This window comes from Zootermopsis nevadensis, unplaced genomic scaffold, assembly GCF_977971745.1.
Source record: "Zootermopsis nevadensis isolate Lab colony 2312 unplaced genomic scaffold, Znev_1.0 Znev_ptg000030l, whole genome shotgun sequence".
Taxonomy (NCBI): Eukaryota; Metazoa; Arthropoda; class Insecta; order Blattodea; family Termopsidae; genus Zootermopsis; species Zootermopsis nevadensis.
In genome coordinates this window covers 8,646,894-8,674,413 of record NW_028259162.1, presented here as the reverse complement: position 1 = coordinate 8,674,413, position 27,520 = coordinate 8,646,894, and the positions used below count along the sequence as shown (strand labels likewise).

Below are 27,520 nucleotides of genomic sequence, written 5' to 3'. Positions count from 1 at the left end.
GGAAATGGCTGACAATGTACGAAATGTTCCGATGCAATTTTTCTGCTTAACTTCTGAGGGGGAGTAAAAGGTTTGGATACTCAAAAATAAAATGTGTATATTAAAAGGACTTGATTAATTTAATAACAGATTTAACAGGAAAAAAGAAAAATAACATCCATTTTATTGAAATATCTAAGCTTTATAAAGTAATATTACCACAAACTGTTGGGAAAAAAAAAGGTTTGCTATCTCCACATATTATCTTCCAAAAACTTGAATCAAATGTGAAAGATACTACAAACAGTTTTGCTATGATAGCAAAGACATCATTTTTACTACTAAATCAAATAAGTTAAACAACATTATGTCCTTACATTTATAAAAAAAACCAAACTCTGCTCCATTTCTTTACATATATAAACATAGTATAATCAGATAAATTAAATGCTACATTCTACTTAAAAAATTATTTAGATATACAAAATAATAGTAAAAGCTTGTTTTTACAGGTTCCATGCATATTACGGATGACAGACTTTCAAAGAGAATCCATTTCCGTGAAATATTTATTTAATTAATCTCTCTCTGCACCACAGAAAAGAAACTTAGTACCAGGAACCAACAGTGACTCGAGAAAATGATCTATCCCTCTTGCCTCCGAGCTTTCAAAAAATCAAACAACACATGTCTGCGCTCAAGATATGAATCAGAAAGGGTTTAAAATAAAACACTTCACCTCAAAGCATATATATATATGAAATACACTAGAAAAGCGGCTCCCGAGAACTGGCCACATCGGATTGTGGTACGCCTCACAGAACCTGACTCACGAGCAGGGAAAGACCTAAATTACACAAGCAAATACATGGAAAATAAACACAAAACTATATTTAATATAATATATTACTTTGATATAAAAATGTTACCCTTCAAATCACATATAACAACATTGGAGTTCATAACAAAAAGCTAGAAAGGGTAAACAGTGTGTGACAACACGACACTAAATGGACAGATAATAATTAACAAGAAAACTATTTTACTACATTTTTATCTTATTGCTTCAGAAAATACTCAGTCCATTTAAAAAAAACCCACACACACACAGTAGTAAAAAATTTACAATGAATTCAGTTGTCATTTAAATAAAATCATTTCATAATATTTTGCAGATAATACTTGTAAACTATTTTGAGCTCTGTATAATTATGAAACGTAACAGCGGAAAAATATATATACACACTTAAAACACGTAATGGATAGTTTCAGCGCGAAAAAGGTAGACAAGTACAGGAAAATCTCCCACAGCTAAAATTTGCGTTCCTGGTAAAAAAATGCTCTCTGAAATTTACGTGAAGACGCTGGTCCATGAACCTGTTGGAGACACGAAAAATGTTTCTGGGGGTTCGTTAAGGAGACCGACAATGACAGATTGTAGTTCTTCTGTTTCAATATTATGTTTAATAATGCAGATGGCACTACTGTATGTTAGAGAAATATATATCAGCCAGGGCTAAAGGTTTCTGATAATTGTGCATTTTTTGTATAAAATTATTATAGTCCAAAAATTTTAATTTTATAATTTAGGACAGGGGTTTTCAACAGGAGTGTAGATGCCTCCAAAGGGTGCCACAAATTTAAACATCCGAATTTTTCCATTCCATATTGGTATTAAAACGTTTAATAATCTTGTCTCCTCCCACAATATTAATTTCTCTCTCAGTCCGTAGGTTTGTAATATGTTTTTCTTATGTCAGTCGAAGCAGATATAAATTCTTCCCATACTTTTCTCTTCATAAATGATCGCTCTTATTCAGAACCTTAAATTTTCTTGTGTTCATGTCTCGCCTAAGAAATTTCAAATGGAACTTCAAAGGTTATTTCCTCATACGCTAGCGCAATTCACAACAACAATATATTTAAAAAGAAAAAAATTAATGTATTTCTATGAATAGCAATTAAAGATGTGGGATCTGATTTTATAGTCTGCAACAGTTAAGAAGGAAAGGATCAGAATTGAACAGCGATAGCAAATCAACGTGATGAAAAATAGCAGCTGACGTAAAACCTGTCACCTCGTTCAAGTTAGATGAGGGGACATAATGACAGTAAAAATCACGCAAATAAATGATTTATAACTTTGGTTTCTGAGTTAGTGTTTTGAATGGTTATACAGGCCTATATTCTGTATGACACTTTCAATTTTGACGCACAAGTTTTGGGCTAAATTTCATTAATTTTCCTTATCTCGGCTCTTATCAAGATCATCTGCGTAACAGATGAATTATACTCGGCAATAGATGCCAAATTTGGATACTATTACAGAAACAATGTATATTAAAGAGTTTGCAATGACGTCTTGCGTTCGACATAAAATCACTGAATAAAACCTAATTCAATGCATTCCACAACCAAATTCATTAAAGCTTTTGATAGTAATTAACCAAGGCAACATGGCAGGTCACGTACGCTTATCATCCAATTTTTCCGGTCTTTTATTTGGAAATCAGATTTACTCAATTACGTTATTATTCTAGAACCTTTGTCCGACAGCCAAAAAACTGTTGCTAGTGTTCAAAAACTATGCTGTAAGTCAAGACTTTGGTTCTGGCCTTTGCCAGATATTCTGAGACACATTATAATAGTAATACTTTGTTTAATAGAACTTAGTGTACCTTCTTTCTGTCACCATAGCACTATAAAATAAAAACCCATAAAGGCGTGACATCGCTAAGGAAGATACGACTCCTACTCTTAGACACGATCCCACTTACAATGTAAGACAAGAAATAGTTCAATCACATCCTTAATGGAATAGAACAGGAACTAACAAAGTTCCTCATAAGATGCAAATGTTCTAGGAACCTAGCTATAGTAGCGGCAAAAAGAATGGTCCATTTATGCAACTTATTTCAATCACTGGGATTTATGTCACTCACAAAAAATGTACAAAACTTAAATCATTTCATTTGGAATATTAGTTATTAAAGTTTGCACCAATGCTGACGACATTAACCCTTTCCAGTCCAGCATTTGTTTTATGAAAATTAATCGCTTTTTCGTCGTCTATGGTCAGCTTGACCATCGCGACCCCTTTCAGGGTTTTCTCGCAAAAGTACTGCAGTGGTTTCGCCTTGCCTTCTGTGACCAGTCTTTACCAACCAGACTGGAAGAGGAGACGCAGACAAACATCCATGCCTTGAGTGGGACTCGAACCCACGGTCGCAGCGACCGGACGCACGAGGACCACGCCTCAGACCACTGCACCGGCAATCAACATGTGGGAAACAAAAAAATCTTTTCATGTAAGTCACTCATCACTACTTTATATCTCATTTCTCTAACCTTTCAGCCGCTGCACAACAGATTTGCAAGCAAGTGCACAAAACTAACATGGATATTGATGTGCAGTTGTTTTGTTTCAAGGTGATTTCCATTAGGAAATTATAATATTTTCCTATGATGAACGTGAATTCTTCAATAGCAAACTTCAAAGAAATCATCACAGTAAAACTGTGTTGAGTTGAACTCGACATTGGATCTAGCAGAATAAAATTTGTTGTCGAATCCATCTCAACAAAGAAACTGGAGAGGGTCAACGCTCAACTGACCATAATCAAAAATAAAAAGGCATAGTCATATTAGAATGAAGAAACATCAAGGAGGAAAAAAAGTCAAATTTAATCTTCTCACGACTAAAAATTGTAACACACAGAAAGAAATGACCGTCCCTTTACACATCTATTTACCATAATACAGTGATTATATACACTTAATGTCACTACTGATTTTCTCACTCACGCATATGCACGCGCACGCACACTCACACAAAAATCACACTTAGTTGAAGAGAAAAATAATAGGCTAATAATCTCTGGACAAGTATTATTTCCACACAACCCGACATAATATATATACTTTACACTATAAATTTCAAATCTTTTTAAAAAGTATTTTATACTTTATGTCTACGTAAAAACGAACAAGCCCTGCATTTCTCTTTGTACATTTTCCTGTGCTCGTGGCCATTCACGTAAAGAAACTCGACATGCATCAGCAAACAAACTTGGTATATAGCGGGGCAGGCAGCATGTGCCACTGCTTTGACATTAGGCCAGAGTTCACGTTCCAGGAATGCCGACTCAGACAACATTTCAATCTCCAATAAAAAGACTGGCAGCAAAAGTGCCAAACCCTAAACTTTAACGTAAATTACAATTCAGCACTTTTTATAGTTATTACCAAAGATTCCAATTATCCCACCGGTGATAAACCATTCATGCTCCAATCATTTTCATCTGTAGTTGAAGGGGGTGCACCTCACACATTTTCTGCCCCAGTTTTACGGTGCTCTTGTGATTTAGACCGAAGTCCAGGCCATAAATTCAAGTAGCAATCAAATTCCGAACACACTGGAAACCTTGGAATATAGTTTTCAGACTCTACTATTAGTTCTAGATGCATCACGTAAAAAATGTGCGGTGATGATTCCACATTGAAGAGTCGAATCCTGTGTCTTCTACATTTAATCGTGATGACGGAGGCAGTGTGACCTCTGAAACGTTGATTAACATCAACCAGACTACACGGCGCAACAACCCAGAAATCTTCATACTCACTGCTGTGAAAACCTCAAACCTTACAATTTACTCCTATCTCTGGTTTTAAACGTGACTTCAACACCGCAGTTAATTCAACTCATTCTCCAGTAACAGGAGAGAGAGGGAATAATTTGTTCCAACACTCCAATAATTTTTCATATAAATGTAGTGTGAAAGCTTAGGTATCTCAGAGCTGTCGCGCAGATCATATCGATACTACCGGGTAAGCAGAGAGATCATCACATGTAGCAGTTTCGTGATATAAAATTAAGAACCAAAGCATTCATCAGAAGCACTTACATAAAATTTGACAGAAAAAGCTACATGCGCTCTCCCAGATCACTATATTCACGTACAAGAATACGGAGGAAAATCTCCGGATTGCCGTGTACTACAAATCGAAACATTCTCTATAAAGGAGACACTCTCACTGACTTGGAACTTCCTCCATATGAATAACAATACCATTTACAGATCTGCTGTCATTAATTAACAATAATTTGGGTTTGCTATTGTGTACAATGTTAACATCAAGGGCATTTGCCATTGACTGGTCTGTCAGGAACTGCAGAAGCCAAGTCATCCCAATATTCACCGTCTTCCACATCATTGTCACTTTCTTCTGCTGACGAGTTGTTGGCAGAGTCACCCTCATCACTGCTGCTACTGCTACTACTACTGCTATACGATGATTGTTCATTATCATCAGGATCGTAGTACACTTCGGCTCCAGGGAAGATGTAGCGGTTTGGGGCGAGAAAATAGTAGGAGTTTTCTGAAATATAAATTTTGTCAAATTTAGTTATTATATATGTAAAGGGTCTCTATGGGCAGCTGATAATTATTCAGTTGTTCAGTAAAGCGGCCCATCCACGTACGAGTCTGGCTCGGCGAGCTTGACTCGTGAGCCGGGCTCGGATATATTTCGCCACACATGCATGGCAGACTCAGCTCGTGACACCCCACCCACAAACGAGTCTGGCTCAATGGAACCCAAGCCGAGCCGGACTCGCAAACCAGACTCGTACGTGGATGGGCCGCTTAAGTATTGTTATTTGTTTAATTATTTGCAGTTTTTTACACTATCAGTGGCTCAGATTATAACATAATGAATGACAGGATGGATAACAAACTGGAAGACATTTGGGACAGTGGTAGCATAGTTCAATGTACTATCCTGGAATATGCCTGGATGGACTGAGGAAAACCACAAGAAACTGTCACAATAGCCACATTCTGGGCCAAGATTTGAACCCGGGAACTCCCAAACACAAAGCAGAAGTGCCGACCGTTTAGCCGCAACATTACAGAACATAAAAATTCGTTTGTTTTCCACTACTCACCTGGAAGTCTGGCAGCAAGGCTCTCTCTTATCTTCGGCTGCCAGCACGCTCTGAGGCCCTCCAAATCGCCATCAGATTTAGGCTGGTCATCACTAGAGTCCACGGACATGTGACGTTCCTTGGTGATGACACCACTGCTGCTGCCAACACTGTTGCTACCATCGCCAATCCCACTGTCTCGCATTGAATCCACTGACATGTGCCTATGCACAACCAAACTACAGTTGCTCTCCGTTGATGACACACCCGTGTTCTTACTGTCCGTTGTTGAATCCACCACCATGTTAGAGGATCTGCAGCCCATAACTGGATCAGCTGGCAACCCTGATGATTCTACCAACACAACAGGTTCCCTGGTGGTGGTGGTGGTACTACTGTCAACACATGATCCACCTAGATCACAGTCCTTAGTCGAATCAACAAACATGTCGCTGCTACTGCTAGTTGGATTGTTGAAATTGCTAGTAGATAGGGAAGTGATTCCAGTTTTCCCACTGTCCTTTGTAGAATCTACCAACATATGAAGATGGCCACTACCAACATCTGTCGGGCTATCGGCAGAGAATCCAACCCCACTGTCATGAGTGGAGGAATCGACAGACATGTGGCGCTCTTTGAACGCGCTGCAGCTGCTGTCTGCGGCAGACATCCCCATGCCGCTGTCAATGGACATCTGTAGGGAATCTGCTTCATTGCTTTCAATGTTTAACATCTGCTCGCCACTTTGGAATGGGCTACGACTTTCTGCGGAGTTGCGGACAGAAGACGAGCACTGGTCGTCAAGCCTGCCGCTCACGACACTGTCCTGGCTGCTACAATCTGCTGACAACTGGTGGGATGGTTGAACACTGACACTATCTCTACTGCAGTCTGTTGCACATGGATCACTGTTGCGATCTTCCCAGGACGAGTCTTGCAAACTGTTACGTCGGCGCCCCATGTGAGGGACCAGGTGACTCGCTTCAATCAGCGGATTAGGTCGCCAGCATACCTCGGTCCATTTATTGCCCATCCTGATACAGAATACAGTTAATTTTAATCTCGTTTTAAATTGGAGACAAAGAATAAAAAAATTAAGAAACAGAAAATAATAAACACTAGCATAATAAAACATTTACAAAACAATTCCCTACGAATGAACCGAAGAGGTAGGGTATACTAAGCTTTTGACAATCTTCTTAGCCAATGTTGCAAGAACTACATGCTATTTAAAATCCCAATCCAAAAATATACACAGTATCCAATCATTAGTCCATTCCTCACTGTAAAACAATGAAAATATCAGTTGCAATTTTTTTGCATTTGATAGTAATCAATTTATTTGTACATCCAAGATAAGGCCATAAGATATACCAAAGAAACTGAAAGAGCCGAGGTTAATAAATGCATTTAGGGGGAAGGGGGCAGACTATATATAAAAGCAAATATGCTGCAACATACAGAAGTTAATTACAAACCAGCAACTGGTGGGGTCTCTTTTAAGTTGTTTTCAAAAGAAAACACTGTAGTAATTAGTAGTGTTCAACTAATTGTATTATGCATGCCAATAATATAATTATATTATACAATTTTTGTTATCCACTTCTCAATAGGGTTGTAATGCTTTTAGTATGTTTGAATGACAGCACATACATGTGACAAATTTGATTGATGATGACATCACTATCTCCCAGCAATTCCACATCAAAGCTGAAATGTGGTAGTGGTTCTCTGTTGATAAGTATCTGCGGAACATCTGGTGGTATTGAACCTGCAATAAAAGTATCACATTTAACTGAGCAGATACAGGAAGACAAGAGGCCAATCAAATTTGATGCTGTATACAGAAATGGGAGCAACTGTATCAAATTTGATTGACGCCTCTTGCTTTTTTTTATTCTGTTCTTCAGCAAATTTACCTGAATGGCATTTGGATTCATGACCTATATTGCTTCAGTCTTAGTTGTCTGTTAAATTATTCCATCTACCACTCTGTTCTATTTAGTGATTGGTCTGACCTGTCCCAAAATGTGGCAGACTAATTCAACGCCTACCTCCCACAAGGAAGTGGTTTCTAATTCTCTTTATGTTGGCATTCTCTGACTACCTCTAAGTTGGTGTATATTGCCCAATGACGGAGACGGAGCCAGCCTCTATAACTACTAAATTTCAGATTTTTAATTTTATAATTATTAAATATATGATGGATAATGTTCTACAAAAGAATCATAAGAATACAATGTTAACCTGTAGACCCCTCTGCCACCCGACATATTCATCACAACCCCATCAATTGAAGTAAACACAGTATCATCATAAGGGTGCTCTCACAGCATTAAGCGGTTTCTTTAAAGCATCGTACATGGAGGAATCTGGGAGATGGGCTGATATTGATGAGGCCACGTCACAAATGTAGTATACTCACTTGGTATGAGTGCAACTGGTCGAACCTTCAATGATGATCCGATCACAATCAGAAGATCACATTCATCCTTGTCCTTTGCCATAGATTCATGAAATACTTCTGGTAATCCTTCACCAAAAAATACTATATCTGGCTTCATTATTCCTCGAGAGACAAGATCTGGAAATGGAAAGCACGTGTATTGCCAGAAGTAGAACCCCCAATGAACGACGAAGTCCGAAGGTTTCTGACAACGTTGCATTATAAACTGCAAAAGTGGTATTTTGAACTTTGTCCATGATCTACACTTCAGTAAAATTACACTTTGGAAGCTGAATCCTCTTCCATCTTCAGATGAAAAGTGGGGAAGGACAGAAACTCAAGCTGCTGGGCCCGCTGGCTGAGCTGTAATTTTACTAAAATGCAAATGACAGACAAAACACAAAATATAACTTTTACAGAAGAAATATTCTTCTTCCCTTACCTTTATAGCTTTCATATTTATTTTCTGTATCATGAATTGGGGGTAACACAACCTGTGGGCAGCACGGACATACGGGGATCCCTTGGGCAAAGATGTCTTCCCGAATTTCATCGGCTGTAACTTTATGTTTGCATCGTGTGCAAGAGGCTGTAGCAAATGAACCTGAAATAATCGATACAGAAATTATATACATACATATTTCATTACATTCCATGGATCCATAACATAGTCAGATGACAATAGGATGTAGAAAAAGTAAAAGGAGTGTGTAATTAAGTATCTTTTTAATGCTACATTAAATTGCTCCTTCTTGTTTACAATTGCAAAGTACATCTCATTTGAAATCCATCTTTAGTACAGAAATCAGAATCTGCAGATTTCTTACCATGACATTCTATGACATTTTGAATTCCGGCAACTTGTTCCAGAGTATCAATATTTTGCGAGTAATTTCGCAGCAGTTTTTTATGTTTCTCCAACATTTTTATGAACCTGTAAGCAAAACATATTGATTATAAATTCTAAAACTAACACTGTGGTAGCATCACCTGAAGATTCAGCTCTGCAAATACCAAAATCTGCCACTGTACATGAACCTACACCAGTTCCATCCATTTCCAATTCTCCCAACCACCTTCCATAACATCCACCTTAATGTTATCCTCCCATTGCCTAATAAGTCTTCCAAGTAGGCATTTCCAAAGATGGTTCACCACAATATTCTATATTGTTTCTGTCTTGTCCATCATAGGAACATGCCCAGTCCATCATAGCCTCTCACATTTCATTATGCTAATAGAACTAGGCAATTTGTATAAATCACTCGGAATGACCCATTCTTCAAGTGCCTGAGCACTGCGGGTCCCAACTTTTCGTTGGCTTGATCTACAGACATTCGGTAGGACTCCTTGGACGAGGGATCGGCCCGTCATAAGGCCTCTACCTGTACACGGGACAGCAAAACACAGATAAACGCGGACAAACATCCATGGCTTGAGTGGGATTCAAACCCACGGTCCGAGCGACCAAGCCGCACAAGGCCCACGCCTCAGACCGCGCAGCTACTGCGGAGTATAAATCACAAAATTTTTATATACTAGTTCAATTAATTTCCAGATTATGTGCAAACACTTGAAGTCTAGAAGATGGCTGCTTTCGTACTTGCCAGCATGAGAACCTGAAACCTCATTTGTAATTTACATTCTTCCCTCATGTGAAAAGACCATGTTTCACATCCACATGGAAAATAACTGGCAATATTTTGTATATCCTGATCTTCAAAAGTTTTGGAATGTAGTTGGGATTGTTTTTGATCTGAACAGTATCAAGAATTTCCAAAATAATTTATTGTTCCCAGAACTGCATCATAAACCTAATTTCTCAGATGAGGTTCTCACAATGGTGAAGCTGATGTTCGTCTTCTTCAGTGTAATGCCAACATTTCAGAGAAACATAATGTCTCCATCTTCAGGGCTGAAACATCACTCGTTTTTCCTCGTTTCGCTGTACAAACCTCGATGAACTGTCCCGTCACATTTTTTCTCGCTTTCTTCAGGAAATAATACGTTTCCGACAATCACTTTCATCCTTCCATATGTATCATTCATAAACATCATGTCACTGGATGCTGTATAAACTATACAACTGATAAAACGTCATTAAATAAATAAGGAACAATATCTAGACTGCAATATTTTTCATACCTGTGACAAGGTGAAGGTTTAAATTGACCTGGATAGATTTCACGGGCAAACTTGAAAAATGGCCTCGGATCCTGGCTAAAATATTGTATATCAAACATGGCTTGTGGGTCGGGAAGATCAGGAAAGTCAATCGCCAGTCTCGAGTAGATTCCATTACGACTTCTAAAGTCTGGAATCCCACATGACACTGAAACCTGATGGGTAAAAAAAAGCACAACTTAAAACAATGTAGTATGTAAAACCTTTTAAACTTTTACAAGAAAATTCCATTCCCATATAATATGATTATAAAAGCTATGAACTCCATACAAAGAACTTTCTTTAACATACAACAAATTTTTATATATGAAATTTTAAACACTGTATGTATAAATCTGGTGAAATCATCAAATATGATTTAAATTAAGTCGTCGTCCATTCAAAATCCTGTATATGAACCTTGACTCTAAATTTTTTTTTGATATCATACCATTAACAGTCATCATAGAATGACACTCACCCCTGCCCCAGTAAGGACAATGATTTTATTTGCCCCTTTAAGCAATCGCACTACATCAACCAGGGTGTTGATATGACGGAGTTTCTGCCGACGAGGTGGCTCACTCATCATGTTCATAATAATTTTCCACAGGGTTAAGTCATCCATTTGCTGAGGAATTTGTGTTCCGTCTGTCACTAGTTGATTGAGCAAGCTCCTAGGATTTACTCCTATTATCATCTGTCGTTGAACCCAACTCATAGGTCCTGAAAACCAATTTACAAATACTGTGAAATTGCTTGTAGCCACAATTCAACTACAAACACTACACAACCAGATCAAATTTCATCAGGCATTAATGATCTCTTACCATAAACATTCTTCATGTATAATTACACACACATATATAATTATAATGGCTTGCAAAAACAAAATTCTTCACATTCTCATATAAAAATTTTAAACATACAGTTAAATTATTTCTGATCATTTATTTTTATGGGTCGACCCTTCCCTGAACACATATTCAAATAAGACGGACACTTAATCATGCTGAAAATACAGCTTAAGCATGATGGAACACTTGCTTCAGAAACCAAGTAAATATATTTCAAGACAGTAATGAATATTACAGCTTGCAAGGTTCTTTTACACGCCGTAAATCTACGACATGGGAACTGCTGGCTTTACTTCCCCTCCGAAGGAAGTTGTACTACGGAATTTTATCACCCTTAAAAATCCGTCGGGTTTGAACCCGTGAACCTTGGGTACAGTGGCACACACGCTAACCACTAGTTCACCGAGGGCAACACATTAAACATTACATTAATAAAACAAAATGAACCACTGCCAAACAAATTATTATAATTATACTACTAAAAACACTACCCTGTACACTTACCTGCCATTGGTTTCCACTCTTGTCCACTCAGTTCAGACAAGCCACTTATATCCGAAAGGTAACTAACAGTTGATGAAACTTCATCTCTGTCATCATCCCTTGTACTATTTGCAGTCCTAAAATTATACAAACACATTTGTTGTATATACTGCACTCTGTAGAGGGAGAAACCTTTCAACAGACACATGATATGGAAGGCAATGCAAGTGAACAAGTTTTGATGTAAGGTTCTTGGCCGTTTGACAAGTTGACAGAAAGGATGGGAATATTACCGTCGTCAGATTTGAGGTTTTCACAACTGTGGGTCTGAAGATTATTGTCTTCTGGGTTGTTGCACCGTGTAGTCTGGTAGATGTTTACCGACCTCTGAAATGTCGGTAACCTTCTACCAGACTACACGGTGCAACAACCCAGATGGACAGCAATCTTCAACATTACCTTCAATAAAGTCACCACCACTTCCATTAAACATTGCATTTAATTAACATGGCATATATTATGGAGCAGTATTCCAACCTTCCAAACAGTTCATCTCCAAGTGGGTGGATAATACCACTGGTCAGTATGAAATAAAAATTACTATAAACACCTGAAGTTTAATTCATACTGAAGACATCCCTCTAGAAAAAACTCAATCACAATATCACGTACAGGATTTTATTATGAAATCTTCTAACCCCAGGTTTCTCCATGCCTGAAATGGTGTAAAAGGGCATACACATACAAACGCACAACTGTTGTTGTGGTATAGAGTTGACTGTATGTGCAGACCTCTGTAACTGATTTAATTTGACATGAATGAATCAGGGTTGACAATCAAGGTCGCAATACCGCCCCACGTAACATTGGCTATAAACATACAACAATTATAAACTAATACAACAATGCTAAATGCAACAATATCTATAAACAAACAACAATGTAAATTGACAAACAACAATGCCAAATGCAACAATGTCTATAAACAAACAACAATGTAAATAAACAGACAATTAAACTGGTTATTGACATTGTTGTGCTGCTCTCACGGCAACACGTCACAATATGCTTCTGACAATGTTAAGAATTTGTCAGACAGGTTGACCAGACCTACACATTGACTGATTTTCTATGATTCACTCCTGTTGTTAGAGCTGTTGATGCTTTACTAAATGCCCACAACATACTGTTCTATGTTATGCAAGGGTAACCAAAAACTAATGAAAATGACAAATAGTTGCTTTGCAGTTTTATTTTCTTACAATATAGCTTTAGCAGGGTGGATAGTTTGAGGAGCAGAAATACTTGTAGAATCATATTTTATTATCTTAAAGTTTTATGTTAATAAAACATATAACTGATCTCAAAACAGGATGGCATATGACAACAGCAACAGATAAATTGCTACTATATTAATTGCAGAGGGTAGTTTAATGAATGTGTACACTTCTCTCTCTTATAGGGATACCACTACAGTACGATTGGCATCAATGGTCTCATGATGAATATCACCAAAACATAAATTATCATTTCTTGAACATACCCTCCATCATCAGACTTCTGACTGCTGTGTATGGATACACCAACCACTGATGATTCTGCTTGGCTAGTGCTTCCATCAGGCACCATTTCACTGAAGCCGGAGTCTCCATTATTCAGCACCTCTGCATTAACGGTGTATTCCCCTACAATATATTTATTGGTGAAATGTGAGTTTCAAACACAAAATGTACTAATTTTACATTAAGTTGCGTATTTCACAAGGCAATTTACATGTGAATAGATGTTTTACGTATTTGGATGTTAGCTATAAATATTCGTATTCCATTCTGTATTACTATACATGCGCCAATATTTTCTTTGGTATTGCTATACTGTTGGCACAGCTACAAGAAACTGTCAATGAACTCTCAAATAGCATACTAATTTACATGCAAAGAACTACAAAAACGTTAACGATCTTTGTTAGTAAATTTCCATTACATTAATATTTGTCGTACCGATTATAGAAGGAAAATCCTTCACCGAAACGCTTTTCTCTGTATACACATTACACCGCGCCCTTTCCGCTGTCATGGCAGCCCCGCCCCCACAATGGAGTCGATAGAAGAAAAGAGCTTCTGGCCTCGAATCCGCCATCTTTGTCCAACAAAGTTCGACAATTCATCGAACGTATTTCTACCAAACTCACCTTCGATGACTTCGTGAACATTCTTCAGGGGTGCAGGAAGTGCTCCAAAATCCAGTTCCACATTTGAATTTGATTGATGTTGATTTTGGTCGAGTTTGATTCGTTTTGAAGGAGAAGAATATTCATGTCCCTCAGAAATCAACGCCATTTTCAACAGCTATGACGTAATTCGCGGAAGAGGAAGTAGATAGCGCTTCTTTCACATCGTAGGTCGCTGAGCCGAGAAAATGGTATGCATTTGTTTGTATTAAAATCTGTAGTTATTTCAGCAATCACTGTGTAAATGAAACATTTCTATGAAATTGCAATTGACATAACTTTTTATTGAAATAATTATATTTTTAAGAACGTTGAAAGTGTTTCATTAATGAACGTTACTGCGTCAGCATGGTATGTGTATTTGTTGAGCTCGTGTGTGTGTGTGTGTATATATTTATTTATTTATTTTAGCTTCATGTTATTCGTTTCACATTACATGGAATTTGAGTAATTCTATTGCTGTTAAATTTAAAGTAATGGAAAAAAGAAATGCAAAGTACAGGATTATTCAAATATTCATACGTTGTTTGCTTCTAACCTATAATTTCATGTTTCAGAGTGAAGGTACAGCAACTATCAGGACTAGAAAGTTCATGACGAACCGGCTTTTGTGCCGGAAACAAATGGTTCGTATTGCTGTGTTTAGTTTCGCATTGTAGTATTTATGAATGTTTTGATATCTGCATACGTTTAAAATAACTTGACCAATTTTAAGGTTGTGTCGTATCATAAAAGAATTAATTCTTGTTCTGTTTTCCAGGTTGTGGATGTTTTGCATCCAGGGCAACCATCAGTTAAGAAGACAGAAATTAGAGAGAAACTAGCAAAGATGTACAAAATTACATCAGATTTAGTGTTTTGTTTTGGTTTCCGTACTGCCTTTGGTGGTGGGAAGTCCACTGGTTTCGCTCTCATATATGACACGATGGACTATGCAATGAAGTTTGAACCTAAACACAGATTAGCCAGGGTATGTAAAACCTCCGTGCAGTTAAAATTTACTTTTATAACTTGGTCTTATATCTACTGAAAGATCTGTAGTTGCTCAAAATTGTTGGCAATAACCATATACTGAAGAAAATAACAGGAGTGGAAGGGAAGGCCAAGGAAATTTACTCTCACTGCTTTGTATTTCACTACTCGCCCACCTGCTTAAGTCCTTTCCACATATTCACTATCAGAAATTATGCTACCTGGAATTTTGAGGTTTTTATAGCATTGAAAATCTGGTTTATGGTCTTCTGGATTATGATGCCATGTAGTCTCATAGGTAACTACCAGTGTTTCATACATATAGCTTCCATCTTAAGTGCAGAAATTTTCTGTTCCTCCTTGGCCTATGGGACTGCAGTCTCAACCTAGAAGGCCACAAATATTCAAAGTTCAATCACAACATTGATATTTCAAGTACATTAGATGCCTGAGATTGAAGGTACATTTTGGGACAAGAGATAGGGAGGCAGAAGAGATGAAATCAATATCTGAAGAGGGGTTTGGTTTATGATTGACAATTGTTTGTGACTAATTTTAATCATTGTTATGGTATTGCTCTTGAGGGGTTTTTGGCCTCTGTTTTGTATGAGTGACCAAAGAGCTACTGCCTTTTATTAACATTTGCTGGTGATAGAGATGTTGCTTGTTTGCAGTCTGCCTCCCAGAAGGTGATGAGATAGAGCACTTTATTTTTGTAAAGGTTCTCTCAGAAGATTGCACTGTAAAGTTCCTAGTTTAGTTTTAGTTTTAGACAAGAGGGCAGTTTCCTGTGGATTCTGGTAGCATTAGTGAATGTTAACATATTATGAAGGGATTGGACTACATAAAAATAAGACCAGAAAGGTTCAGTTCATGCAGAAGTACACAGAGCTTTCACATGCATTCTTTGTACCTAGACATCCTGAAAGCTTCTAACTATTCTGAATGGCTTCGATCATGAAATAAATACGATCACAAATTTTTAACAATAATTGCATATCTGTTACTGTTTCATTTGTATATTTGAAACAATGTTGAAAGTATATCTTAAACTTTCAATGTAAGCTTCAGAAATGATGTGTTAATGTCATTCTTAGACATTATTAATAATGAAATGTAGTTTAGCATGATCTAGCATTAAGTTTTACAAGTTGTTGTTTTGTTGTTGTTGCTGTTGCTTCACTGTTGTTACTTCTAATACTACTAATGTCAAACATCTTGAATTTGCATTGGAGTGACTGAGATTTAATGATTTGTTTTGCCCTTGAAGCATGGACTTTTTGAGAAGCAGAAGGCCACACGCAAACAGCGTAAAGAACGTAAGAACAGGATGAAGAAGGTGCGTGGTACTAAGAAGTCCAAAGTAGGGGCAGCATCAGGCAAGAAGGTATGTGGTAACTGATTTTAAACAAGCCAAACAATTTTCAGAGTTGTTTTGTGGTAATGCTATCAGTCTGTACTTGAGGTTCTGTCATATTTTCAGTTCTGATTTCTATTTTCTGAGAAGAGAAAGACCTCTTGTTTAGATTGGCCAGGTTATCGACCCATTTATACAGTGGTGGGCCTGTGCAAGGTCCTTTAGTTTTATTGGTACTAAACATTTGCTGAATTTAAAATAAATGTTCAAAATGTCCACTCTTAGCTTCTTTACATACCCTGGTTTTGGGATTACTTATTGTGGTCCATGTAATTTGCCACCCAGAAATGTAAAAATGTGATGTTCCATTGCAAAAGCTGTGTACGTCTTTGGGCTTTGTCCAGGCATGTAACAAGATTTTCATTGTATGATATTTTATCTGCATTGCTTGGTATATTGTATAAGTAGCAAATACAGACTTGGCACAAAGATTTTATTGGCATAACTGGTTTCATATTAATTATATTCATTCCTCTGGTCATATACACTTACATACTTTGTTGTGATTTGTGCACTTCATGTAACAAAGTGTGTGGATGATGAGGAATTTGTAAAATGCCTTGTATGTGTTGGGAACAGCATAGCTTGAACAGTGTATCATAATAAAATAAAGATTGATTCAAATTCTCCGTTTACTGAATACAGATTTGTCATTGAAGTTAATTTTAAATTAAACATATTTTATGCCATTGGATTATTAGCTGTATTTGCTATTTTTATTCTGTTACCTTGTGTGAAACTAAGGGTATTTAATAATTTTAATGTCTTACTACCTGCATGTTATTTCTCTTTTATGCTTTACACAATATGCTTGCTGATAATTTATTAACTTTCTTGCATTTGTGTGTGCGCCTAAATGGAATTAAGCATGGTTTGCTTTTAACAGTTTACTCAGATTTTTGCATGTTTTATTTCCTGACTGGGGCATGAAACCCATTTCATTTCTCTCGGTCTCATATATGCACTTTATTGATTTTGAGAGCTTGCATCCTGTCATTAGAAGTTGTGATTAGATGTACCAAGGGAATTTATCAGTTTCTGGATTGTGTGCTGATTTAAAAATAAATGTTCTTCATATGAACCCAAATAAAATAGTCCATTGTGTTTAGCTCTCATAAAGAAAAGTCCTTCCTCAAAGATCACAGGTTACCAATTCAGCAGAGCTCTTTCCCCAGAAATGACATGAGAAAACTCTTGTGAGGTGTGGTGGCATCTTTCTGAAATCAGATTGTATTCAGTACCATATTTCTGCAGTAAAGGGACAAATGTATACCTTATTAAACTGAAATATACATCAGACGTGGCTGTATTGTTGATAATCATGAGTGAATATTCCAACACTTGATAATATGCTGCGGCTGTCAGAGCTGTTAGCTCACAGCCGTAAGTCATGGATTTTCTTCAGGTCCAGAATGTAACCATCCAAATTGATGTATCGTCTGAGAATCCATGTGATGACATTTTGAAATTTCTAGGTTTTCTCTGATTAGTACTCCATAAAGATTTTCAAGAGTATAATATTGTATCATTCTGTTATCAAGGAATGACTGGTTCAGCTGAATTTTATGTGGAAGTAATGGTAAATGATCGACATGTTTCCACCAACATATTTTTCTGTATGAACATGTAATGCTACATTTGCATCCCTTTGCCGGTGCCACCTTTTGGTTTAAACTGTTTGATAAGTCAGTAATATTGTCTTTGGTTAGTGTAACATGAACAGAAGTCCAGTTGTTCTAAACAAAACTCAGTGCTTCTGTCCATGTTTTGCATATTTCTGAACCCCCTTTCTAAAATTGTTTCTTTGCAGTACACTCTACATTTTGGATGATTACTTGTTGGACTTCATGTATAAATGGCGTTTTAATGATCATTCCAGTTTTATTTAAGATAATCATGTTAGCTCGTAACATTGTGAATCCACAATAGAGGTTTAGGCTGGGTGTGTGATGACATCATAGTACATGCAGGGACAAGAAAAAGTTGTTGGTCACTGTGTTCCTTAGTAGCAGTTTGTCCACACATGCAAGTATATCTTACGTTAAACACAGCTAATGAATGTATCGATTCACTCATCCTAATATCAGTGTGTGGCCTTTAGGCTTGCTCTAAAAGATGTGCTTCTACTTATATCATGTTGTAAAACTAAACTCGCAGTGTGTGCATATGGCTGCCCTGGAATGGGAAGCAAAATTATTAAAGAAGTTCTACTGGATTTGCACAGATTTAATGCATTTGCACTTGTGCATGCAGGTGGTCTGACATTAACAAAATTTAAACCGTGGTGGTGGTAGCAGTGTTTATTGGTGTCTATACTTTCTCCAATTGCTTTCAGGGAGGAAAAAAATAGAATGCTTGCTCTGAAACTTATGTTCAAAGTGCCTGATTGAGATGCTACTTTCTTACGTTACATTGACATCGTGGGATTCAGCTTTGGTTCATTGGGTTGCTATAAGAAGCCAGGAAATATTCTTTGGCTGTTTGGCTGTAGACATTGGTTTGACAGCTGAAAGGTTCAAATAATGGTGTTTCAATTTCCTGTCTTTATTATACATCTCCTGGTGCTTGGTATTTATTTACTGCTTTTCTATGCTCTTCATACATTAGTTGTTATGTAAACTTTCTGTATGTCATGTTTATATCTTCATAACCTCTTAAGTAGATACATAAAATATTTATATTGTTATTAGCAGAAATTGGATCTTTGTTTTGTATTAATTCCAGTAATCGCCTCTGTTCGAGTTGAAGACTACAAACTCTGTGAAATCTTCAGCATCAAATGTATTATAATTTGATTTGTACACGGTAATAAAAACAACCGATATGTCTTACATTTTATTTCTTATTGTGTTTGCAGTGTATTTTGGAAACAAATGTAGTGAAACTTACTGGCAGATCTTGACAGTGAAGTTGGTCAGTCTTTGATTTCTGTAAGTTTTGTTTTCAAGAGACACTGCGTAATAAAGAGGGATGTTCAGGAAGGAACTGTTTGAAATGTGTGGAACAGCCCAAACTTGTGCTGTTCAGGTCTGTATAGAAATTTTGAATGAAGGAGTTTGTGCCTCAGTAACTTTGGGTGCTGTAAGTAGTTTTGAACAGTCATTTTCTGATCAATCTGTATCTCCCATTCACCCTTTTCCCTTTAATTTGCAGCCACCACAGTACTGTATGCCATAAATATGACTCAGTTTCTGAACCTCAGTAGTGCCATGCATTGAAGGATTGATTGTAAATAGTGAAATCAAGAGTGGTAGAGGAAAGCAAAATCACTTCATTAGAATGCACAATCTGTTGAGGTAGCAGTTTCTAGATTGTGTTCATTACACATTTGATGGTCAGAAATGAGCTGTGTGCAGTTATCTGAACCACGCTGTAATTAAAGTAACAGCTCAGTTCTTTATCATGTCATCTCTAAATGAAGATTGATGCCAGTGTTGCAATAATTCTTTCATTAGTTAAATGTCTACAGGTAAATTTGTAGCCACAACCAGGCATCAGAAAACTGGCAGTGTAATCAATAATATTTTTCCAGTCTTTTGCAGTACTAGTTTTTATGTCACTGCTGAGTTCATCTGAGCTAGTGACTGGCTGTTCTGAGGGAATCAAGATTTTCAATATTCCTTCCATGTACATACCTAAAAAAAGTTTGCTGCTCATTCGTTTGTGATTGTCCACTCACTTTTCTTCCCCTGCATAACTATAGAAGTTGACTGTTGTGTCATGAGAAACAAATAGTGGAACAGATCAGTAAATTAAATATTTAAATATTTGTGTATGCAGTATTTTAAAATAGTATGATTATTCTAGACAGTGAAACACCAACTCTTATGAATACGAATGTGGAATTGTGTGAAACAGTTGCAAAATCTTTTATTTCTTACATTTCAGACATCAGAACAACATAATATTAATAAGAAATGCGTTTTTGGATACCAGTGGCAGAAATTATATTCTAAGGTCAAAGGCAACAGGGATAAATGGTGGGAACATTTTGAAGGGTTGAGAGAAAATTATACTTGGTACATACCAGAGTTTGAAATTACTTTCCAGGAGGGAAGAGGAACATTCAACTAATAGAAGAATGGATTGGCAGAATAACATTTTAATGGATAAGGAACAGGTCAATGAGTGTAATCCTTGAAGATATGAAAATGAGCCTGTTACTAACTGGCCAGATAGGATCATGCCTGGCCTAGCAGAACCTAGTCATTGACCAAGTAATTTTACAGGCATGTAAAGGGTTAAATATTGTTGCCAGGTTACTAACTTGATTAACACAAAAATTGCATATTTTGTAAGGAAAAACAGCCTGCAGTGCAGTTAAAGGACATGGTTAATACACTATAATTTACATATGATATAAAGTGTACACTGCTGCAATCAGTGAGACTGAAGTAACTTCACAGCGAATGGGATGTTATTAACATGGATATTGGTGTCTTTCGCTGTACATAAACATTACTGTTAGATGTTAAGTGTGTTGTACAGATGTTATATCACAAAAGAATTAAGATATTACAATACATACTTATTGGAAACTAAATTATCATTCTACATTTAGTAAATTTTTGGTGTTATGAGTATTTGAAGTTTTGTTACATAATGTTGCCTTGGGATGGCAGCGTCATATGAATTTGAAGACAGGACACTGGAACAAGAATGAAGCAACTTGTAACCACTTTGTCAGTCATAATACTTTCATGGCACATGAATGCTATAAAATGTTCTCAGGTTATCAACTGTATTAGTGTTGAATCAAATGTCATTGTTTCTAAGACTAGCTCTCTGTCCATCTTCATGTATGGTCATTTCTCAGACTTGCCATAAAGATGGAGACTGCTAGTCTCCATAACAGCATTTGATTCAACATTAAATGGCTGATTACCTGACATTTTTTTATAATAAAACCACATCATTTTATATCTTATTTCCTTTCAGTCAAAATATTTTAGCTTACATCTAATGATACTGACATTATTTTCTTGATACTGAAGCTCAACTAAACAATATATAAATTCAGTTTACCTGAAGTAAAACACAACATTGAGGACATGCAGTTATTGACTTAAAGTAGGTGGTACAGGTACCAAAAGGCTGTAAAGGGTTAAACCTGTGTACAAGTAAAGTCAAACATACCTCAGTATCCTGTTTAGACAGACATTTGAGTAGTTTCAATGCTGCATTACAACTTGTTTTACCTGTGGGAATAGGACATTAACATTAAGATGTGGCTTATACATGTGAAGGAGAAAGGGTATGTAAGCAAGTTTGGAAATGTATATTTAGCATGACAGTTGTGGTGCCTTTGCCAGACCATTTTGAATGGCATCTACTAAGTGACTGATTTTCTTTAGGTCTCATCTAAATTGTATATAAACTTGTTTTCCCCACTCTTACATAGCTGGCATATTGTCTTATTTACTGTGTCACAATAATATCAAGAAAAGATTAGTAGCAATACTTTGTTCATTCCTTTTGTCATTCCTAACCAGAACCCTTGCCCATCATCATTATTTTATTAAGTAGCCATTACACAAATAATTATTTTATTATAATTCTTTAAAAAACAATAATTAGTAGAGCCTCTGGACATTCTGCAGGAAAAATGATTGAATTTAAACTATTATAATATCCCTTTTCCCATCATGAAAGTTGTATACAACTTTTCAGTAAGAACATTTTGAGTGTAAGAAATAATTTAATATGAACTATGGATTATCAATATCTTTGTGTTTAGTTTTCAGATACATATTAATAGATACTGTAGAATAAGGACTTGTAGGATTTATGTAATTTCCTAACCTTTTTTGACATTAGGAACTTCTCCTGAAACTTCTTCTGATTTGGAACTATCCACATTGTAAAACCCAGATTCACGAAGGTTATTGAAACACTCCATGGCCTTCTCTTGTAGTTGCGACTTTTCTCCATCATCAGTAAAATTATTGGCTACCCACATCTTGAACATGTCCTCATTTGGCAGCATTGTCTCATCCAACTAACAGACATTACAGATTGGTTTTAAATAACACATTAATTCTCCAGTTGTGTCAACATGAAGTTCATGTTTCTCTGAATATTTAAGTCCATTAACAGATCAAAAACTGCACATCTGTCTACATCATCACACCAGCTTTGAAGTTATATGACAAACTGTATAAGGTGTGCATAAATTTAATTTTAGATGCTGATTTATGTGTTTGACAGTAACTTAAACATTGTAGTGTAATAGAATCACTTTAAGAGTTCTTACCACATCCATTTTCTTCAGAATGCACTGATAGTAGAGGCACTGCAACAGAGATAACAACAAATTTAAAAAAAAAATAAATGGAACTCTTAAGTTAGGGGTTTGTAACCCTTTCAAGACCTAAGGGCACTTTTTACTGTTTCTTATTTCAAGCCTTTTAAATGGTCATTATTGAAAGTGTATGGCAATTTATTATAAATGCTACTAACTTATTATCATAAACAGCTTCACGTATTACTGGATAATTTTCTATAATTTGTTATTTGTGTTAACTGTTTACTTAAAACAAATAGAATTTTATGTAAGTTGGTCTTGCTAATTCCTGCTTTTCCCAAAGTCTGTAGTTGGTTAACTATTTTTGGTAATTATTATCTAGCATCTGGTAAATATGGCCTCCACTTCTGATATTCCTCAATGTCATTTGTCTCTGTGTTAACCTCAGATTGTTTTAATCCTAATTTCATTCTCTCTCACAGTTACTCCTTTCAGTCCACATAGAAGTCAATAGAATATGAAGCCAGCCAAAGAAAATGTCACGAGGACAAGGATGGTTCTCAAAACGGTGTGTTCTGAATTAAACCACCTTACATGGCTGCTAACCCGAGAAGAATTTATTATAATTGGTCGCTGTGAAAACATAAGATAATACAAGGATATGGTTTTACCACTGACTGGTCAGAAGCAAAATATACTCACTGATTTCTTACGATGATGCATGTTTGCGGTTTTTGTAGTGTTTGTTATGGCTTCTGTTGAGTTCATTGTCTCATCTGCCATCAATGCTTCTCTCTTGCCTAAACCGTGAGAAACATTCTCCAATGATTCCATGTTGTTCATCTTCCTCATCTTCTCTTCCTCTGACGAAGATGACATTTGTTATTTTCACTCAGAAATGCAGTCATACAATGGGGAAAAATATAGAAAACTATATACAATGGATTTCGGTTAATTGGGATGCATTGGGACTAGAACACTTTGGCCTAATTAAGTAGCTGCCACGATTATGCGAAGTTCCACGTAAAGAGTTATAAAGATTTGTTTTTTAAGATTTGTCCCAAATAAACGGCTGCCCCGATTAACTGATGGCCCGATTAACCTGAATCTACTGTATTTTTTTATGCTGTACATTAAGGAATGGGAAATATGGGTAAGTCATGAAACATTACTTTTGAATTACTTTAAAAAAATAGGTAAATAACATTTCTGCAATTAAGTAGCTGTCCACATGTTCTTTATTTGCTGGTGGAAATTTATGTTGGATGAATTTTGAAAACTGCAGACAGGTTCTACTACCCAGTTACTGTTTTCAGTTTTACGCAGGTATAAAACGGAAAGTTAACTTTGAAACTTCATATTCTGCATCAATGACATTCAGTGGAGGTTTAATTAATCATTCTTTTGAAAGTATACCTGTCATGTTGCACTTTGCTCTCTTCATTGCCTTGTACTCTGCTGTGCACTGTGACTCCAATTCTGTGATCTCCGTAGGTTTCGGTGGGCATACAAAACCTGTCTGGAATGATAAGTAATCTCTCTAAGTCCACGCTGATCCACTTGGTAGTGCCACACGTTGTATCACTCTTATTCTGACGTCCATATGTCTTTATACAGAGGTAGAAGAATTATGATGCAAGAATTGTATCTGATTTAGCATTTGTTCATATTTAGCGATTGTTATAAAATACTCTTAGTTGATAAGCCTTATCAGAGATTAGCTCTGATATCTGACTGAACATTGTTGCAGCTGATCACCCAAGACTATTTTATAACCTTCATGTGCCATGAAAGTTTTAAATCCAACACAGACATACAATAAAATGAGACCCTGAATTTTATAATCAGCCTGCCCTCTGTGTGAGTAAATACGGAATGTAGGAAACTGCCCATTATGAAACATGTTGAAAAGTTATTTTCCTTTCCAATTTTTTTGCTAAGGTTGATATAATTTAATATTATTTCAACTGTTAATGTTTTTATAGGCCTCACCTTTGAGTCTATGGTAATTTTGTCTTCTTCACCACCTGAAAATGGATTAAATACAGATTATTACATTTTTCTGTGTAACATTTGTTCTGGTGTCAAATTTTAACAGATGAGGTTTTGTTCAACCAGAATTTTGAGAATCAAAATACAATCTAACATTCCGTCATGAAGTGAGTTTTTTTACAAGTGATATGATTAATATTTTTACAGCTGGTATTGTATACTGTTTGTTACTCACTTCAGCATTTTTTATTTAACTCTGTGACAATCCTGAAAAGAACTCTGTTTATATAAATATATTTCTTCCTTCCATTATGTCTTTCATCTCCATACACCTCTGCTGTTCTTCACCATTTCTCCCAAATTGTTCCTATCATCATCAGTGGCTCTACAACCCGGTGTGGGTCTTCGCTGCCTCCTTTCGGAGGTTTCCTAGTCTTTGAAGTGTGCATTTGTGAGTAGTGAGTGACCAGCCAGCACAATTTCTACTCAATCCCGATTTGACTGCCAGAGTCATCTAGCAGTCAGTCGGGAGACTCGGGTGAGAAATGGCCGCTAAATTTTGCTTACGAAACCGTAAATTGTTCCTATTATATAAAATTTCTCTTCTTCACAGGGATGGATTCAAGTTTTTGCTTAAACTAGGCTAAACAATTTCGCTGCCCCTTGAGAAGACATCGTGTGGATGTATGACATCAGATAAAACAGGAACCTGAACCTTCTGTGGATAATTGAATGATATTTATGTACATAAACATCATCAGAATAGACCAGATGTGATATGTCCCATTCAATTCCAGCCCCTCTGTATTTTCTTGCACCTCCTGATGACATATTCTTAATAAATGTAAAAAAAGCAATGGTGATAAAGCATCTCCTTATTCCAGACCATTCTGAATAGGAAATGAATCAGGCTAATGTTTACCTATACAGACATTAACTACAGTAGGTTTCATTTAAGCATGTTTTAATCTATAAAATTCTACCAGTCATATGATTATCACTTCGTTGCATGTGAAACAATAAGATAAGAATGTGGGTGGCATTAGAGTCGCTGTCAGTGTTAAATGAAAATTGGACTATTGGTTGCAGAATGAACTGCTTCGTGAATCTGATGAACTCACTGTCTGGGTCTTCAATTTCATCTTCGCCCAACTCTGTGCTGTCGTTTTCACCAGAACTGCTTTCACTGTCGGTCATGTTAACTGTCAACGCAGCGGACTGCTCCGACATCTTTGGATCTTCAGTTGTCACCGCAGTCATCCGGTCTGACCGTGCCTGACACAACAAGGAAAACACGGGTTAAATCGAATTATAAAAACGCATACTTCTTGAGAAGGGTTCCTTATCTGCAGATAAAGATAAAATTGGCGGGAGCATCAAGTCAGTCACTCATCATCACCATTCCTGTGTCCAGGGCGGCCGTGTGTCACCTAGAGGTCTGCATGGGTCGGGCCTGGTAGCACAGATAAAATTCGGGTCTGGTTCAAATGATAGCAGTCAAATGTTATATATAACATTTCGGACTTTCTCGGGCCAGTATTTTTCGCAAACGGAAAGTTATTCGTGGTTGCACTTATGCTTGTGACACAGTCGGGCTCCGAAAACAAATCCCACCAACTTGATTTTCTTAGGCATTCTAATAGCTGCCCCTCCCAGAAATAGTTTGAGGTAACACCTTAAAAACTAGGCATTCGATGTCGTTGTTCCTTCCTTCAAACGTTGAAATAAACTGAGATGTTTTAGAGTCGCTTAACTGTGCACACTGCTGCCACACCGTGCGCTGCTTTCCATAACAGTCAGCGTCTTAAATAAGATCATTTGGACAATGCTGTTCAGGGAAATAACTGCTATTTATTTCGATACTCATACAAACCCCCATAAATACACTGTGGATAAAATGCAGTTTCTTATTATCAAAGCAGATTGAAGCAAAAACTGGTCGAAGGCTGTGTTCATGAATTGCATTTTTCAAATCTCAGCTTAGTAATTAATTATAAACTGTTGCGCTTACCAGAGCACTGTAGGAGACGAAGTGAAGCATGAACAACACTGCAGCAAATACAATTAAGTTCCGCATTTTGTAAACAAATCACACACGTTTCCTAGATAACACAGGGCAACACAGGTCTAATTTCCTCCCAGCATCTGCTGTTATATACTGCATCAACGGTATGGCAACGGAGTGGGGGTTACACGACCTTCTGCACGCCATTGTTACAGTGGTCAGGTCAATTCAATTGCCACTAAATGCATCCAAGTACGAGTAGGACGGGGGCATTTGGAGCAAATCCAGCGCAGAAAATTTAATGACTGTGCAGGAAGTGGTGGGAGGTAACAAGGGTAATGTTCCTGCCATCTTCTGTATCAAATTGTCATTTAACCGTTTGAAGCCAAAGATCGTCTGAAGAATAATATATTCTATACCGCACAGAAACCACATGTCTTCATTTCAAAGATCGATTGGTTAATGATGTTTAGGGAAATAATCGCTGTTTATTATGAGAATCACTCTGGGCACAATGCAACAATTGATTGACAAAGCAGGTGGTACATACAGAAACCACGAAGCTTATAATGGTTAGTGAAATTCAGATTTATACTGTTTTTGGCTGTCGTCTGGGTTCTTGTCGCACTTACAACTTTCCGATGGGTGCAAAGCTGAACGACAGAACGACTAACCGTCGAATATCCAAAGCGAATTTAAATTTTTTGTGCGGCCCGCGTGCTGCTTGTTACCCTCGCCAACATTTGTACATGGCCCGTCACATAATCTGGGAATTAACCGATGAGAGAAGGGAAAAACTTTGCTGT

The 27,520-nt window shown here is 36.8% G+C and overlaps 3 protein-coding genes across 6 annotated transcripts; 1 reads left to right on the top strand and 2 right to left on the bottom strand.

Moving 5' to 3' along the window:
* Positions 1 to 130: 130 nt before the first annotated feature.
* Sirt1 (NAD-dependent protein deacetylase sirtuin-1) lies at positions 131 to 14,193 on the bottom strand. 2 transcript variants are annotated; one of them, XM_022080849.2, is made up of 11 exons: positions 14,046 to 14,193; positions 13,398 to 13,539; positions 11,876 to 11,991; positions 10,996 to 11,240; positions 10,497 to 10,690; positions 9,179 to 9,285; positions 8,794 to 8,955; positions 8,331 to 8,489; positions 7,559 to 7,676; positions 5,927 to 6,939; positions 131 to 5,358 (listed from the first exon to the last, which is right to left on the bottom strand). In XM_022080849.2, the coding sequence occupies exons 1-11, from the start codon at positions 14,191 to 14,193 to the stop codon at positions 5,114 to 5,116; spliced, it is 2,649 nt and encodes an 882-aa protein (XP_021936541.1). In that variant the 3' UTR covers positions 131 to 5,113. The 2 variants fall into 2 exon arrangements, with proteins under 2 accessions (XP_021936541.1, XP_087214945.1); XM_087358819.1 differs by lacking the exon at positions 14,046 to 14,193 and adding an exon at positions 13,855 to 14,007.
* Positions 14,139 to 19,304, top strand: RpS24 (ribosomal protein S24). 3 transcript variants are annotated; one of them, XM_022080856.2, is made up of 5 exons: positions 14,139 to 14,275; positions 14,642 to 14,710; positions 14,845 to 15,054; positions 16,327 to 16,443; positions 19,198 to 19,304. In XM_022080856.2, exons 1-5 carry the CDS (start codon positions 14,273 to 14,275, stop codon positions 19,198 to 19,200), a joined length of 402 nt encoding a protein of 133 aa, XP_021936548.1. In that variant the 5' UTR covers positions 14,139 to 14,272; the 3' UTR covers positions 19,201 to 19,304. The 3 variants fall into 3 exon arrangements, with proteins under 3 accessions (XP_021936548.1, XP_021936546.1, XP_021936547.1); XM_022080854.2 differs by lacking the exon at positions 19,198 to 19,304 and adding an exon at positions 18,809 to 19,131; XM_022080855.2 differs by lacking the exons at positions 14,139 to 14,275; positions 19,198 to 19,304 and adding exons at positions 14,412 to 14,435; positions 18,809 to 19,131.
* A 1,014-nt stretch (positions 19,305 to 20,318) lies between these two features.
* Positions 20,319 to 26,880, bottom strand: LOC110838059 (uncharacterized). Its single transcript, XM_022080853.2, has 9 exons — positions 26,721 to 26,880; positions 25,831 to 25,984; positions 24,710 to 24,744; positions 24,134 to 24,236; positions 23,420 to 23,580; positions 22,727 to 22,765; positions 22,276 to 22,471; positions 21,610 to 21,671; positions 20,319 to 21,121 (listed from the first exon to the last, which is right to left on the bottom strand). Exons 1-9 carry the CDS (start codon positions 26,784 to 26,786, stop codon positions 21,098 to 21,100), a joined length of 840 nt encoding a protein of 279 aa, XP_021936545.1. The 5' UTR covers positions 26,787 to 26,880; the 3' UTR covers positions 20,319 to 21,097.
* Positions 26,881 to 27,520: the final 640 nt, after the last annotated feature.